The sequence below is a fragment of the Tenrec ecaudatus genome, chromosome 12 (assembly GCF_050624435.1).
Source record: "Tenrec ecaudatus isolate mTenEca1 chromosome 12, mTenEca1.hap1, whole genome shotgun sequence".
In the NCBI taxonomy this organism is placed as follows: Eukaryota; Metazoa; Chordata; class Mammalia; order Afrosoricida; family Tenrecidae; genus Tenrec; species Tenrec ecaudatus.
The window spans coordinates 120,590,365-120,608,446 of record NC_134541.1 but is presented as its reverse complement, the minus strand read 5'-3'; the positions used below and the strand labels follow the sequence as shown (position 1 = coordinate 120,608,446).

General features: G+C 41.9%; 1 protein-coding gene across 7 annotated transcripts in view; it reads right to left on the bottom strand.

Annotated features, from left to right (window-relative positions):
• The window catches only part of TNRC6A (trinucleotide repeat containing adaptor 6A), a 204,464-nt gene that overhangs the window by 95,968 nt on the left and 90,414 nt on the right, over nucleotides 1-18,082 (bottom strand). For 4 of the 7 annotated variants that reach the window (XM_075564629.1, XM_075564628.1, XM_075564632.1 and 1 more), the window contains one exon: nucleotides 13,989-14,036. In XM_075564629.1, coding sequence (XP_075420744.1) covers nucleotides 13,989-14,036 — 48 coding nt within the window. Of the gene's footprint in view, nucleotides 1-13,988; nucleotides 14,037-14,439; nucleotides 14,845-15,020; nucleotides 15,179-18,082 lie in introns of those variants that run through there. The other 3 variants (XM_075564631.1, XM_075564630.1, XM_075564633.1) reach the window with 3 other exon arrangements.

The window sequence follows — 18,082 nt, the reverse complement described above, 5'->3', positions numbered from 1 at the left end:
TTGTGAATTGGACAATCACATATTCTACTCTGCCTGGAATGACAAATGAATCACATTTGCATTCATTGTCAACAAAAAACATTTCAAGATCTATCCTGAATGAAATACAATGTTCAGTCATAGGATAATAACTATGTGCCTGCAATGAAGATCAGTCACTATGACTAGAACGCACATTTACACATCAACCAATAAGCCCGAGTGACAATTTCTACCAACGTCTGCAGCTTGAACCAGGGAAGTTGCTTAGTGGCTACACGTTGGGTTGCTACTGACAAGGCAAGCAGTTTGAAACTCAGGAGAAAGATCAGGCTTTTTTACTCCCATAAAGAGTTAACGGTCTTGGAAACCCACAGAAGAGTTTTACCCAGTTCTATAGGATTGCTATCTAAGTCGGAATCTACACAGAGGCGGTGGTGCAGTGCGAGTTTCCCAGGAGAGATCAATCCCTGGAGAAGAACATCCTGCTGGGTCAGTCGGTGAGTTAGAAAGACCATGAGGAGCAGGACTCACACAGCGGCTGCAGCAATGCGATAAAAACAACTGTGAGGATGGCAAGGGCCAGGGGTGTTAGGGTCGAGAGGAGTCGGACCCAACTTGCCAACAAGTGCCAAACAAACATGAAAACCAAATTTTCATGTGATCTTGGACTGAATCCCTGACTTAAAAGAGGGGGAGGATATTATTTAGAGAAAAAAAGTCTGTTTTTAGAAAAACAGAAACTACACTGACAGGAATAAAAGTAAAAGGACATCATGTCTTATTTAAGGGAGAAAAAAACAGTATGCATATAAAGAGTGAATGATACAGCAAATGTGGCTAAATTTTAACATTTGGGGAAATGTGACTGAAGGACTTTTCAATTCTATTCTTGTAGCATTTCTCTAAATTTAAAATTATTTCTAAATAAAAACTCAGGCTAAGATTGAATACTGAGAGAATAATAGTCAACCAGAATGACAGAAGCACTCTCGTTTACAAAACACTGAGATGTTCCCCATTTTTAACTCACACCTCTCAAAACAGAAACTGATAGTATTCACACTTGACAGTGAAATCCACCAAGGATCAGAAACTACTGATAGTACAAGGCTGACCCTAAATAACGAGTTTTCTAAATCAACTACGATTAATACTACTACTATCACCACTATCTAAATTCTAAATTCACTACTATCAAGTTAATTCCAATTCTTAGCAACCCTATAGGGCAGAGGTAGAAGCCTTCATTAGACTGCCAAGAAGCAAACTGCCCATCTTCTTCCTGGGGTGTCAGGGGAATTCAAACCACTGGCCTGCAGGTTAGCAGCCAACTACTTTAGCCTCCTCCTCCACCTAAATTCTACTCCTTTGAGACGTAATTATAATTCCTTCCAGTCTGTACAAAAACTTCATCAATGCTAATTTGCTAATTATAAATCTTCCAAATAGGAGTAACTGTAGCTTTAGAGACAAGAACCAGTTTTTCTGCTTGTTCTGTACTCGATCCATCCCAATTGTTACTTGTACGTGTTGCTCGGCTAACGGTAAAGTCATCAGTTTGAAACTACCAGCAGCTCCGATGAGTTAGTCTTGGAAAGCCACAGGGGCAGCGTCACCCTATCCTACAGTGTCACTGAATCAACACCGATTTGATGGTAGTGAGTTTGGTTTTGGTACCCTTATTAAACAATAACTCCAGTACCACCCTGAAAATGCATGCTATAAAGGGACTTCAAAAAGTTCTGGGGGAAATTAATTTAAAGATAATAGAATTTGTCCACAAACTTTATGGAGCACCCTCATATTAATAAAGAACAAAAATTGCATGATGACCCTCATATAGAACAAAGATAAACCATACGATGAAATTTAAAATCCTTTTATAACACAACACACACACAATCAACAAACAGAAAACACCCAGATCACATGAGGTGTCGATGGGATCAGGTATCAGGCATCTAAGACCCAGAACAAAACCATACCCAATGTGAATGGCCGGGGGGAAGAGGGGAGTGGTGGAGGGGAGGCTGCGTGTGGAGTGGAGACCCAAAGCCCATCTGTAGACAACTGGACATCCCCTTACAGAAGGATCACAAGGAAGAGATGAGCCAGCCAGGGTGCAGAGTAGCACCGATGAAACACGCAACTTTCCTCTAGTTCCTTAATGTGTCCTTCTCCCCACTATCATGACCTCAATTCTACCTTACAATTCTACTTTCTGATTCAAGGAGAACACGCATACTGTTACAGATCAGAGCCTGCACCACAGGGAATCCAGGATCGATAAACCCCTCAGGGCCAACAATGAAAGGGGGTAAGGGGGAATAAATCACAAGGATCAATATATAACCCCCTCCCAGGGGGATGAACAACAGAAAAGTGGGTGAAGGGAGAAACAGGATGATTTAAGATATGAAGGAAGGTGGGCAGGGGAGGGAGGAGGGAAAAGGAGGAGCTGATACAAAGGGCTCAAATAGAAAGAAGATGCTTTGAAAATGATGATGGCAGCATATGTACAAAAGTGCTTGACACAATGGATTATTGTGTGGATTGTGATGAGAGACCTAAGACCCAATGAAAGGATTTAATTTTTTTTAAAAAGGAAAGAAAAACCCAGATCACACTTACTAGTAAAAAACGATGAACTTTTCACTAGGACTATGCCTAAGGGAAAACATGATCAATTTCCCACTTCTATTCAACAATGTAATGAAAGTTTTAGAAAATGGAAATATAAAAGCACTCAGATTATAAATATACTAAAACTTTCTCTATTCAGATTACAAAATCTTAAGAGAAAATACTAAGCAATATTTGTTTCTACACAAAACTAATGAGTTTAGTACATCTGCGGGATGTAGAATCAACAATCAATTATCTCTATGTTAGCAATAAACAATGCAAAATTAAAATTAATAAAGAAATTCCATTAACAGTAGTGTAAAATAGAATAAAAACACTTATGAATAAATTTAACAAGACATGCAAGTCTTATGTATAGAAAATGCCAGATGTCACTGAAAAAACTGAAGTCCTAAATAAATGAAAGACATCTCAAATTTATGAACTAGAAGGCTTAAAACAGATTGTAGTATTCTCCAAACTGGCCTACATATTCAACACTATTCCTATCAAAAGCAGAGCTGATTTTTTTGTGGAAATTGGAAAGTTGATATTAAAATTTATATGGGACCCAGAATAGCCAATACAATCTTGAAAATCAACAAAGTTAAAGGGACTCAGATTTCCTGATTTCAAACCTACTACAGAAGTATAGTTATCAAGATCGTGTAGAACACTGAGAGTCTAGAAATAATCCCTTACATTACTTGGTTTTCCACAATGGTGCCCAGATTAAGTTGTCAACAGCGGGCGCTAGAACTACTGGATCGAGCGTCACACAGGTAGCTCTGCCTTACGAACATGCAAACATTAACTCAAAATGGGTCACCAACTTACGTTAGCAACTAAAGCTCTAAGACGCTAAAGAAATCCAGAAGTAAATCTTTGTGAATTCGGATTGGTATGAACAATGCAAACAACAACAAAAATTACTCAAAAGCAAAATATGTGTGTTTCAAAGCACATCCTTGTGAAAAACCATACATGAAATGGAGAATACTTACAAATTATATATCTGATGGGAAACTCATACCCAGAACAGAGAAAAGGATCCTTTAACGTATTTACATAATTTTAAATGAGCAAATGATCTAAATACAGATTTCCAAAGTATACGAATGGCCAACATGCACATGAAACACCATTAAATATCATCCGCGAAATACAAATCAAAACTACAAAGAGATATCACTTTACACCCACTAAGACAAATCAAAATAAACCCATTATGAAGTCCTCTGTTGTGACTCACAGCAACTCCGTGTGTTACTGAATCCAACTGCTGTCTAAGATTTATTTTGGCTTTCATCGTAATGAAAGCAGACCTCCAGGCCTTTCTCTCAAGGTGCATCTGGGTGCGTTCCACCACCAAGCTTTAGGTTAACAGACAGGTTAACACCACTCTACCTGACGACACCCACCCACCCACACACCCACTCACTCACTCACTCACTGCCAGAGTCAATGCAGACTCACAGCGCCACTACCCTGCAGGGCGTGCGTTTCTGAGACTGCACCTCTTCTCAGCAGTAAAAGCCCAGTCCTTTCATGAGGAGCAAGGGAAAGCTTGCGGCTTCAAACTGTGGAAGTGACCGTTAGCAATGCGTCACATACCTACTGTGCCACAGGGCTTCTGGCCATGCCCAGTACGGCTGCAAACAAAGAAAGCATGTGATGGTACAAATGGTTAAGCACTTACTACAAGCCAAAAAGTTGGCAGTTCAAACCCTATCAGAGGCCCCGGCCCCTCAGAAGATTGGCCTAGCAATCTGTTTCTGGAAGGCCACAGCCTTAAAAACTGTGGAATTTTGCACATATGGGATCATCCTACATCAGAATCAGCCTGACAGCAATTACCAACAAATGAGCATATGAATTGGAACTCTGAAACATGATATAGCCATACAGTGGAATATTTTTTAGCCACAAAAAGAAGTGATAAATGCCACAACACTGATTAACCTTGAAAACATTTTTAGGTGAAAGACATTAGATACAAAAGGCCACGTATTGTATGATTTCATCTATAAGAAATATCCAGGAGCTAGAAGGAAGGGCAATCGGGGACAAACTGCTAATGGGTACCAGGTTTCTTTCTGGATGATGGATATGTTCTGGAATTAGATCATGGCGATGGCTGTACAACTTTGTAAACACACTAAAAACACAGTATAAAATTTCAAAATAAATTATCTCATAATCAATGACTATTAAAAAATCAAGAGATAAACCATAGAGACAGCAATCCAAGACGTCCGCCCGAGTTTGAGGGCAGTGCAAGAGGAAGGGACTGCAGTAGCGCAGACCAGACCAGGAGTTTGGGCTTGAACTGCAGTCATTTGGGACCCTCAAAGGTGCCTTAGAAATGAGTGACAAGCTCAGCACTCAACTAACTTGTAGCAGGATAAAGAGTGAACATTTAATGTTCCTTTCTAGTTTTAAATGCTAAGTATCTCACATGGCTCCCCTTGCCTACCGAAAATCAAATCCATTGCCTTTAGCCATGTACTTTAACTACTGAGCCACCGGGGCTCCTTGGTAATTGTAGAAATTCTCAAATATGTGAAACATTATTTCTCTATATCTGTTATACAGTTAGTTAGCAAAGGGGAAGTAACGCTTCAAAATACATTTAAAATCAGTGTCTTTATTTGAGCTATCTCTTCATGAGTATGTGCACATGTGTTTGGGGGCAACAAAGAAAGAGAAAGAAGGGACCAAAGCCAGCAAAACATAGATGTCACAACTATAAAAAGATCCAGTATCAGCACAGCAAGCTGCTCCAAGAATGCTAGCCAACTGAAAAGCACTAGCAATGAGAGGAAAATGCATTGGCTTGTTTGTTACTACACAAAATCGAATCAATCACTGTAGAAAAGTTCTGTAAGGCTTCAACCAAGTTTCGATCTGTTTTGAACATTCTACTTGAAATAGGAAGTCATGTGAGTCACCATAACATACTAGTGCTAAAATAATCGCGTTCCCCAATTACTAGAATATGCTAAGATTTCTGTTCTACAATGAACACATATACACACATAGTGACACAGACCATTTTTTAAAAACAAGGTCATTTTCACTCTCAGAAGCACAAGTACCTTTAGTCCTCGGCATATGGATTTTGGTTGAGTTGGATCTGTAATACAGTATGAGCCGTGACTGGCAATCAATCAATCAATCAGGTCATTTTAAACAGGAAATTTAACCTGCATTTGTGTGTGCCTGTGCTTCCTATGCTTTGGGAGACTGCAGGGCACTGCTTTTTGGTCAGGTGAACCAGAAAGACCCTACAGAACAGAGGAGACGGGCCCTACATGGTTTCTAAGACTCAAGATTTATGGATGGCACCTTTTCCCCTTGAAGAGCAGCTGCTGGGCTTCAAACACTGACCTTATTGTTTGCAGATGAGTGCTTAACCACTGTGCCAACAGGGCTCTTATTCTGTAGTCAATTATACCTATTCTCAGTAGTGAACCTCCACATTTCCCCTTTACTGATACCATTTGCTGCTCTGCAATCCTCCCAATAATGCAGTCAATGCTCATACTCTTTGGAGAGTTATGACCCTCCTTTCAAATCTGGGAGGGGAAAAAGCTAAGATCTGATTGTAAATGGGGGAGGAGGATATTATTTAAAAAATAAACTAGAAAACACACACACACATACAATTTTCCAAACTACTTTGTGGGACTTTTGTGGGACCTAGTCCTTCTGGAGACCAGAACCCCTCCTATTCTGGTGACACATTGTCATTCAACTCCAACTAGGCATTCTTTTTTAAGAATATATACAAGTACAGCTTCAATGTTTCATTTTCTGATCAGGGTTATCAGCTCATCACTATCAAAACTAAAAATAACAAAGGAACCAATAGTATCTTCAGGATGTTGTTACTGTTGCTAGGTGTCATCAAGTGGATTTTTGACTCATATCAATCCCATCCGACAGGGCAGCATTCCTAAGGTTTTCCAGGTTGTAATCTTTGTAAAAATAGATCTCCAGGACTTTCTCCCACAAAGCTTCTGAGTGGGTTTGAATGACCACCTTCCAGTGAGGTCAAGCACTTAACCATTGTGCCACCAAGGCTCCTGGCTTTCTTTTTCAGGATAGCGCTTCATAAAGTGGCACTCACTGCAACTGATCAATTTCAACAGGAAGAGCTATACTTGTTGTTAACCTCAAATATTTCAAATCACACCTCCACTTAAATGGTTTGCTATTTCCTAAAATGAAAGACACGTTGAATTAAAGTAAAGGGGCTTAAGAAAAATAGTTGCCACGAGTCAATTCCCACTGTGGCAAGCCCATGCAGTGTAGCAATGTGTGCTTCGATGAAATTCCAGTGGCTGATTTTTCTAAAAAAGATCTCCAGGCCTTCCTTCCTCCCTTCCTTGCAATTTTAGATCATTTTCTTCATTCTGACATCCATTACAATTACTGTCTCTATAGATCAGGGGTCCTCAAACTTTTTAAACAGGGGGCCAGTTCACTGTACCTCAGACTTGTTGGGAGGGCTGGACTATAGTTTTAAAAAAAACTAAGAATAAGTTCCCATGCACACTGCACATATCTTATTTTGAAGTGAAAAAATAAAATGGGGCAAGAACACCCAGCGGGCCAGTTAAATGTTCTCGGCAGGTGGCATGTGGCCTGTGGGCCGAAGTTTGAGGCTATACCTACCCTGGATTTCACCTAAGTTATACACATACATACTCACACACCCTCCAAGAAGAAAACAGAAGAATCTGAGTCCAAAAGAAATAAAATATAGAATCTAAAGAAACTTAAATGAATTGAAAGAACACTTAGCAAAATGCTAAACTTTAACCTAACTACATCGGCAATAAATCCACCTTCAAATGCACTCTCTCCGAGGGAGACGATTCATGCCCTCAGTCAAGGGTTCAAAGCATGCGATGGCAGCTTAATCTGTGTGGCGACTCTGCAAATGGACTGTGGGTTTCCGCTGTCATTGGTAGCCTTCTGAAAATTTAAGTTCTAATACATTTGCGTCATCTGATTTTATATTATTTGCAATCCTTGGATCACACAGGATGGTGTGCTCCTTCATCTGGGCTTAGTTGACACTGAGATGGCTGCTGGTTTAAAGAAAAGCCAAGAGCTATTCTTTCTGCTAGGTAGGCAATATCTTTTCACATTTTGCTGTAGCACCCGTATCTTAAGCGATCAGTTCCTGAGAACAGATATTGAGCAGGGCTACATCATAAGAACTAATTCTTAGGGCTTACAATTAAGTGTGAGCTCAAAATCCAATCATATATCTACGGTATGTAGTATATATAATGCGCACGCGCGCACGCCCTCGATGCAGAGTGGTTATGCACTGGGCCGTTAAATGAAGGCCAGTCACTAGAAACCACTCATCAGGAGAAGACGAAGCTTTCTACCAACATTAAGAATTCGTCTCAGAAACCCACAGAAGCTATATCCTATCCTATAGGGTTGCTTTGAGTCAGCATCGACTTGACGGCACTAAGTTTGGTTTAGTTTTATACGTATCCCCGGTCCACTTTAATGGCAGAATTACCAACTTCTTGGAAAACAATTTAATAACCTGCAGGAGATATTTAGTAATATCATTAATCTAATCAATGGAATAAGATTTAATACACAAGTGAGAAAAATAAAACATTACCTATTAGACTGTCTTAAAGCTGATTAGACTTACCATAAGTACATGAAATATTCACATATACAGATTAAAAGCAAGTAAAGAAAACAGTAAGGGTTACACACAAGGCAGAAATTTTGATGCCACTAAGGCAAAACTCTACAACTAATCTCACTGCTGAGTCAACTCAGACTCATAGCAAACTGCCCACTTTGGGTTCCCAAAGCTTTTAAATCTTTACAGGAGTAGATAGCATCATTGTTCTCTTGGGGAGAGACTAGTGGGATCAAACTATATGATTCAGTCTAAAGTAAACCTTGTTAAGAACAAATACATCATCAACTATGGGATATTTGTGCCAAAAGGTTTAATCTAGGCTTAGTCATATGGAACCAATCAGACAAATCTGAGGTGAAGCCTGCAAAACTAGCTGGCTTGTTCTACTCCAAAATGCCGATGCCATAGAAGCAGCAGAGAAGCTAGAGAAGTGTCCTAATAGAACAAGACGCAAGAAACAATACAACCAAACTCAACCCTAGATGTAGGAGTTGGAGTTGGGGTAGAGGGAGAGACAAAGCACCTAGGAAGACATCCTTGGGCCAAATGGGGAAATGTTAATATGGGCTAAATAGCAATAGCACAAAGTTACATTTGTGATCATCTAATTATTTTACAAAATATCCTTGTTTGGGGGAGATAGAAGTTGCCATATTTGGGTGTAAAGTATCATGATAAAATAAATTTTGGTAAAATTAATACTTGCTAAATCTGGGTAAATAGGTATTCAGTGAGTTATTCTTGTTTCCTGAAGGTCAGGAAAAGTATTTTTAAATTTAAAATAGGAAGATTTTTTCTTGATTTTTAAGTGAAGGATTTATCACATCCAAATACTACATAGAAAACATACTTATTTCATTATAGCAATGCTTTTGAGGTTGTAACAAAATACGGCACATAAGTTCTACTTTAGACAATTTACCCTACATTAAACTAATATAATCTACATATGCATGCATTATGTGTATTTTTTAATTGTTTTCAAAAAGGAGAAACTTAAAAAAAAGGGAGAAACTAAAATTTGTATTTTTCCCTATTGTGTAATATAAATAAAACATTGCTGGAGAAGGTGGGGATGCACAACACTAGAGTTAGAATCAAAAAACTTACCAGCTCTATCGTGTGTTAGAGAATATACCTTAAGTAAGTTGTCTGATCTGTCTCAACCACAACTTTCATTTGTCCAGTGAATGGTTTCAGAATACTGCTTGGTCTCTCAGGCCAAGTCCCGCTTTAAATACTCAATGATTGTGACCATGGTCTCCAAAATACATGTATTTTTAATTAACTAGCTAGATGAACTGTAGAACAAGTTTTTTTTCTTAAATGGGGGAAAAAAACTTAACTTCTCTTCCCATACTCCAATTTGTCTTTTAACCTCCAATTCTGTTCAGGGGCTGGATTTATTATTTTCTGTTCACTCAAGATGGCAGCCTCTTGGTACTCACCAAGAATCAGCTGTCAAATCAGCTTATACCTCAGTATCTCATGCACTCATCTCTTTTTCTACCACTGCTTCAATAATATGTCATCACCTTTAGCCCAGATCTACTTGATTACCCATCACAAATCCTGGCCTAGATGGTATTTTGATCACATTACTGACCTTGTCCAAAAGCACTACTCCCTACTTATGCACAAGTACAACCTAAGATTCAAGAACCTACAAATTTCTAACTAGTCTGCTATAATTTTTTTCTAATCCAGTTGAACTTAAGTACCCACCACTGTTTAGAAAAACAAAAACAAAACTAATTTGCTGTCTTCACTTCTGCTCTATTAGTATTCTGCCCTTTTCACTGCCTAGGAGCCTTGTGGCACTGTCAGGTAAGCGAGGGACTGATGTTAACAAGGTCAGTGATTCCCACCCACTAGCCACTCGGAAGACGGAGCAGTCTGCTCCTGTAAAGACTTAGTTTCAAGAACCCTACATATTAAGTCACAACGTAATGGCATTAGGTTTGGTTCTGAGATTTTATATTGATCACCTCCATGTAGACAAGATAGCTCCATCTTTTGAATGCCCGTGATACTGACATATTATGACAGTAACAATGAGTAACAGTGAATAAAGAAAGTTTCCTAAAGCAACAAACTAAAATGATCACTTCTGCCAATTTGGTTGAACTGGAAGTGGCTGTGTGGTATATCATCTTAAGTAGACTGCAGGTTAGCAGAGAAAAAGCATGGCAGCACATCTCTGACACTCAAGAGACTAGAGCTTCCAAACTGGGGCTCCACACAATGGGACGTGGGCATGCCTCGTATTAAAGAATGCTGAAATCTGTTTAAGATGTAAAGATTTGGAGAGTTTACATTAAGAATCCAAATGTTTGGTTAACTTCAGAAAAAAAAAGATTTATAATAGTTCTTATTTGGTATACCGTGACTTTTCAGTTAGTTGCATGGGGGGGGGGGGGGTTAACTGACAGATGCTGTCAAACATCCTCCAATGAAAAGGCAACCCTTACAATTACGTATTATCCAGTTCAAGAGAGTTGACAGAATGCAGTGTAAAAACTCTGGTTTAAAAGTATTGCATGCATGGGGTTTTTTCTCCGCATAGAGATTTTCAAAATTCAGCAGGTAAAAAAGAACTACCTTTATTTACTAAGAGATAAGGTATCTCAAAGTCAAGTTGAAAAACCAAACACACTGCTGTGGAGTCGATACCAAATCACAGGAACCCTTTAAGACGGTGGATTTCTGAGACTGTAACTTTAAGGGAGTATAAAGCCCCGTCTTTCTCCCCAAAGCCAGATAGCACATAAATTTCTAGTGGTGTGGTCTCCTATTAAGTTACTTACCCTCTCCCTACCTCAAAGTCTTCATTTTAAAAGTGGCAATAACAAGAGGATAAACTCTGGGCCACTAATCAAGAGGTTAGCAGTTCATGTACCAGCTGCTTCATGGGAAAAAGATGAGGCTCTCTGCTCCAGTAAAGACTTTTAGTCACAGACATCCTACAGAGCAGCTCTATCCTGCCCTATGAACTAGAAGCAGTTTGTTGACCATGTGTTTTTCCAAAGGTGTTGCAAAAAATCAGATAGTAGCACATATAAAATCTTTGGAATAGCATGCCTGGCTAATAGTCAAAACTCAGTGACATGGAGTCAGTGATGACTCATAGCGACTGCCTGTGGGTTTCTGAGACTGTAACTGTTTCATGAGTAAAAGTCCAGTCTTTCTCCCTCTAAGCTGCTGATGGTTTTGAACTGCCAACCATGTGGATCACAGCCACTACACCACCAGTTCCTTAGTAGATACTCAATCAACTTAGCTACTTCCATTTTTTCCCTCTCCAGTGCCTAGTCCTATAGTTGGGACATAGATGATGCTCAGTAAATGCTTGCTAAACTAACACTTTTGACTGAAGACATATAAAGTTCATTGCTGCGGAGTCAACTCCAACCCCCAGAGACCCCATTGGACAAAGGACAACTGCTCCATAGGATTTCCAAGGCTATAAATCTTATGGAAGTAGACTGACCTGTATTTCGCCCAAGGCCCTCCAACACAAGAGCTCTTTAAAAACATATGCTCTTCTTTTTTAGGAAAAAGGAAGCAATGAGCTAGGGATGAAGCTGCAGGGAAACACATGCCCACCTAACCACATCTCTCTCCTCAGAGCATCGTTAACCTTTAGGGCATATTCATCTCTTAATGAACTCCTAGTATCTTCTTGATATTTACTTTTTCTGTTGGTGTCTTCTGAGGTGCTAAAGATATGCAAACACAGAAATGGGATGGAATGTTACTCTGAGCCCTTTTAAATTATACCCATTTATGTACCTGTCATATTCTAGATTTGACATACGTTCTGTGGCCAGGGGCATCACTCAAATTCTTTTTTTACATAACCCAAGAGGCTTTGGCTGGCCCAAAACTCTCTCCTTGAAGATTAGGCACCAAGAAGTTAAGGGACTTACCAAGAGTCAAGGTCACATTGTAAGTGGCAGAGCTGGAATTTTAACTGACACCTTGATGATGACTTATGCACTACCAGTTCTACCGAGCCATCATAGACATAAAAAAGTTATCTGCAGTAAAGAATGTGCAATGAAGTCCTAGGGATAAACCTCCATCCAATTAACCGACAAAGCAAAAATAGATGGAGAAACAGACGTGAGTGCCAAAAACCTTTAGGTAGCTAAAATGACAACATAATTCAACAAGCTGTTTTACTGATTCCATATTTTAACATTTCTTTAATAGCCATGATAACAAAAAATAGTTAAATATCCAAGGTTTTTTTTTAACTACCCCAAGTTATTTACTCAGTGAAGTAAGACTTAATTTCTTTTAAAAATCCCAATTTTATTTTAAGTAGTCAGAAAACCTCTTCTTTGGTAAACCAATGATACCCACTTTCACCAACTGAAGACTCTTTAATGATCACATAGATTAATGGCTATAAAATTCAAAAAGCAATTTGATATGATTATATTGGGGAAAATGCTCAAATGATTAAATGGGATTAGAAACCTCAACATAGGAAGCATCAAGAGCAAATACATAAAAGGCGTGAGGTATGAGAAACACCATGTATTTTTCTGTCCAAGTGAAAGAAACTGGGTTTGGGAAGGGGAGGGGGAAACGGGGAGGGAGGGGGGAAAATGAGGCGCTGATACCAAGGGCTTAAGTGGAGAGCAAATATGTTGAGGATGAGGGCAATGAATGTAACAATGTGCTTGACAAAATTAATGCATGTAAGGATTGTGATAAGAGTTGTATGAACCCCCAATAATATGAATTTTTTTAAAAAAGAAAGAAACTGGGTTCACTGATTTGGTTAATCTAGACACATCCGAATGTTCCAGTATGATGCAAAAGAAAGTGATTAAGGAAGGAAAAGAGTAAACAACAGAAAATGAATGTCAAAAGGACTTAAGTACAGTGCAATGCCTTGATTCTTAAGCAATTAACACCTCACTAATGCTAGAAATTTCCATAAAGGCATTGTTAAACACAAACACACTTTACAGTGACGATTTACGTTACCAAAGCAAAAACACAGTGGCCCAATAAAAAAACGATAACCACTTACTACGAACAAATGTTCAATGATTTTATCTGCTGTTAAAAAGCACGCACACCAAACATAGACTCGCATGCAGGTCCAAAGGAAAACAAAACGCAGTTTATGCTTGGTAAAGTTCAAGGGCAAAACTGTTTCCAGTGCAACAGAACGCGCCCGACTACAATGTGTAGAGAAAAAATAAGAAGGAAGGGGGTCGGGGGGGAAGCGAACACATAGTATCTTTTATAAAGGCAACAATTTGAGCTCCCAAGTAATAACGGGGAAGCCAAAACAGCTTGACAGCCCGCCATAAGGGCCGCCTCAATCATGAGTCACACAATGCCTGCAACCATTTACAATAGTAATTAATGCACAAGTCCCCTAATTAAATTCTAAAAGGGTGAGAATGATTTAACTAAGTTTACAAGAATGGCTTTTCACCGTGGTTCCCCCCGCCGCCACCACCCGCAAGAAAGAAGCACACGCGTAATTACGCATCCCCGGGGCAATCCCTGCACCGCGCTGCCCGCGGCTCCAGCACGTCGGCTCCCGGCCTGCGAAAGGCCACCGCCACCCCCAAACGACACGAGGAACTTCCCCCCGCGAGCCAGACCCGGGCCGGCGGCACCCACCCGGCTACCGGAGGGCAGCGAGCAGGCTCGCCCGGCTTACCTGCTTCGATTTCTTTCGACGTCTTTGGTAGCTTTAGCTTCCAATTCTCTGCAACAGAGGAAGAAAACGAGACGCGCGTGAAAACCGAGCCGCGGTGGCTGCAGCGGCGCTCGCTCCGGGGCCCTGTGGGGGAGGGGAGGGGAGCGGGGCGCCGCCGGCGGGAGGGGGCGCGGGGCGGGGGGGGAGCTCACAAAGCTGCGAGGCTGCAGCCCCCGCTGCGGTCGGACGGCGAGGGCCCGGGGGCGGCCCCCGGCGGAGCCCGGGCAGCGCAGCGCCGCCCCTGCCGGCCGGCCGGCCTCTGCAGCGGAGCCGCCCGCGCTCTCCCGCGGAGGCCCGGGGTCTCGAGGACAGCCGCCCGCGGCCGCGGGCCCAGATGCGGCGCTCCAGGCGCCGCCCGCCCGGGGAGCGAGGGCCCCCCCGCCGCCGGACCCCGCGCCCGCGCCCCGCTCACCTCATGTGTGTAAAGTGCACGAGCAAGTGGGCACGGCGAACGAGGCTCGCGAGCCTCAAGCCCTCCGCAGCGCCGCGGGGACAGGCCTGAGCCGCTGCACCAGCGCCATTTTCTCCACCGACCCGCCGCCGCCGCCGTCGCCGCCGCCGCTGCTGCCGCCGCCGCCGCCGCCGCAGGCCCCAGACCGGAAGTGAATGCCCCGCTCGGCAACCCCTTCCGGGGGCGCCGCGGCCACCGGCCACAAGATGGAGGCCCTGGCAACGCGGGCGGGCTGCAGCCCCGGCGGGCTCTTGGCGGTCGCCTACGCGCGGGGCGCACACGCCCCGGCACCCGACGGACCCTCCCGGGCCGCCCTGGAGGTCATGGCCTCCGGGGAGCCGGCGCACAGGCCGCCGCCGACGCGAGCCCTCCCCGCCGCATTTGCTGCGACACAAGTTTCCAGCCCCCGCTGCCCCGCCCCTCCCCCATGGAAAACACACACACGCAACCGCACACTCGCCCCAGCCACGAATCCGACCCCTGGGGCGCTGCGTGAGCCCGTGCGACTTGTTTGAATGCGGCCCCTTGCTCGTTGTTTTTACCGTAGGAACGCTAGTCAACGTCTCTGCTTTCTTGATGCCGCCTCTTGTGGAGAATGCCTCCGCGAAGGGGCTTGGCAGCTTGAGAAGCGATTTGTGCCCGAGTTTTGCAGGCGCCTTTTGACTCCACATTACGCGACTTCAGGCTCAGGAAACATTCCTGAGTTGTTTGCAAATGCAAGCTGTCGGGGCCTGGCGATGGTGACTGAAAGACGGCTGACAAGGAAAATATCCTGCGTTTAAGTGGTGGTGGTTAGGTGCCCGGGAGTTGGGCCGCCCGGTCCTGAGCTGCCCACGCAATTGTTGGCGCGCGTTGTTCTAGCCAGCCTGTGGAGTAGCCACCTTCTGCATCCACAGCTACCTTCTGTAGCCCCTGGACTTGACCAAGCATGAAGTCCTCCAGGGACTAGGACCTGTCAATGGGTCTACGGTATGTGAGGGGAAGACTTGCCACCCTCGCCTCTAAGGAGCATTCTGGCTGTACTTCTTCCCAGACAGATTTGCTCGTTCTTTTGGCAGTCCATGGTACTAAAAGCATTGATATTTCCTCCATATTCGATGTCTATAATTTTACATGCATACGAGGTGATTGAAAATATTTAGAAGGTAGATTTAAAAACTGAGCTGCCTGCATGTATTAAAACCCCCAAACCACTGCCATGAAATGGATGCTGACTCAGAGAGACTATATCTGATCCTGTGGGTTTCTGAGATTATAATCTTTAAGGGATCAGATAGCTCCATCTTTTGCCCCAGGAGTAATGATGGGTTGGAACTATCGACCTTGAGGTTACCAGCCCATATTTAACCCACTGCCCCACCTGCATGAGGGAGAAAAAAGTGACCATATACTGTATGTATGGCATACAGGGAAATGTAACGAGAAATCAAAAGAAAAACAAAACAAGACAGATTCCAAAGTGGCTCACGCAGTAAGAAAGAGTAGCTATAGTAAGATACAGGTGCAGACAGACCAGGTAAGTCAAAAAGTACTGCTGCTAGTGTTCCCATTCTTGCATGGGATTATTCTAAACAAAAACATGTTTCAACGCGCTTCTGTGATTGGTGAGTGGCTTTAGATATAAGTTTTTCTCAGCAATACAATTGATTTTAGACTCAATACAGTGACTTTGAAGCAAGAGTCCAATCAGAACAGGAGCTTCCAGAGGGAATCTGGGCCAGTAAAATTCAAGACATGTGACGACTTTTAGTGGTTGGGAGGGGAGAATCTCAAAGGGGTGATCTTGATATTTTTCAAAGGACACAAGATCACAGGAGCAGATTATTAAAATTTTTAAGAAACTAGAAAACTGAGGAAAGGGTGGAGAAATTTGTGCCAATTTTTTTTCTATTATGACAATGCACCTATTCATTCTTTGAAGTAGCAAGGGCTATCCTATGAGAATTTCACTGGGAAACCTTATCCCATATACCATACAGCTCTGATCTTACCCCTTCAGGCATATTTTTTGTTCCAGAACCTCAAAGAACATTTAAAAAGAATACAATATGAGTTCCCCAAGGCTGTAAATCAAAGAGTTCAGTATTATTTGGGAAAGGGTTAGAGAGATGGAAACACCACCTTCAGACGTATATGGACTAAGAGGTTATGTGGAAAAAGTAGTACCTTCCAGTATTAAAACTTTTGTTTAATAAGGAGTCTATTATTTTGTAGCGATATTTTTTACTTACTCAAATACATTAAGATACATATAAAGTTCAATAGATGCACACATATCTACATGTAAATATAATGTGATACATATGTATAGGTTTGTGTGTTTACATATGGATATGCACCTATTCTATCCTCTCCCAAAACTTTTCTTCTTTTTTTCCCCAAAGCTTTTCTTCTAAGGAGCATTCTTCCACTGTGATTAGAACCCATTCCCTTTCACCTTGACAAACAACTCACACTTAACCTGTGGATTATCCCATATTATTGTTCCTGCATCAGGTCCCTTCACTGGCCTTACTTGAAACATGTTCAAATCCCTCCTACACACACTCGACCAAAAGTAAAAACCTTCCTTGACCATCCAGTTCCTCTCTTATGTGACAGACCTGTACAGTAAATAGTTGATGAATGAATAAATGAATGCATCGAAGGTACATTCAAAAGCATGTGCACTAAAATACTGATAAGTTATTTTTAATTTTCTTCTTTAGTGTAGCTTATCTACTTTTTTATATGTTTTCATACAGACAAGTAAAAATGCATCTTTAAAATATGATCCGGGTTGCAAAATGTAAAATGCACCAGCTCTGAAGTGACTTCCCTCTTTCCGCCATCATCCCTAAGGGGTGATAACCCACAACTATTTTTGTTCTTGTTGTTTTTGTCAGGACCCTTTCTACTTGAAGTGTAAAAACAATTAGAGTGCTTTTCTGAAGACTTGAAAAAAATAAAAGAACATGTGTGCATAACACAATATGTTTTCTAGCAGGCTTGTAAATAATTTACCACCATATCATAAGGCAATGACAAGAACAATATTTATCAACACTTACATAACTGTTAAGATTCAAGTTTTAGACTTCTTTTTAATTGCTAAGGTTTGTGTAGTTCAGTGCTTATCAATTGAAATAATTATTACCCCCCTCTGTTCACCAGGGACATTTTGTAATAACCAAAACCAATTTGTACTGCCACCACCAGGAAAAGGTTGTTACTAGTGGGTAAAGGCCAGGGATTCTGTTAAGCATCCTACAATGCACAGGACACCTCTCCACAACACTTGATTATCAGCTCAAATGCCAATAACGCGTAGCTTGAGAAACCCAGGAACAAATACCAGCTCCTTTGAGTCTAAACTGTCTGACGTAGTGAAGGTCTTCCCAGAGGGGTTCAATATGTTTCATATAACCCCTCCTGGGCACAATACAGATGATCACTGGAGGCACAATGATTAAGCAATTCATTACTAACCAAAATGTTATTGGTTTGAACCCACCAGTGGCTGCATGGGAGAAAGATGTGGCAATCTGCTCCCATAAAGATTGACAGCCTTGGGAACTTTATGGGGCAGTTCTGCTCTGTCCAATAGGGTCTCAGTGGATCAGAA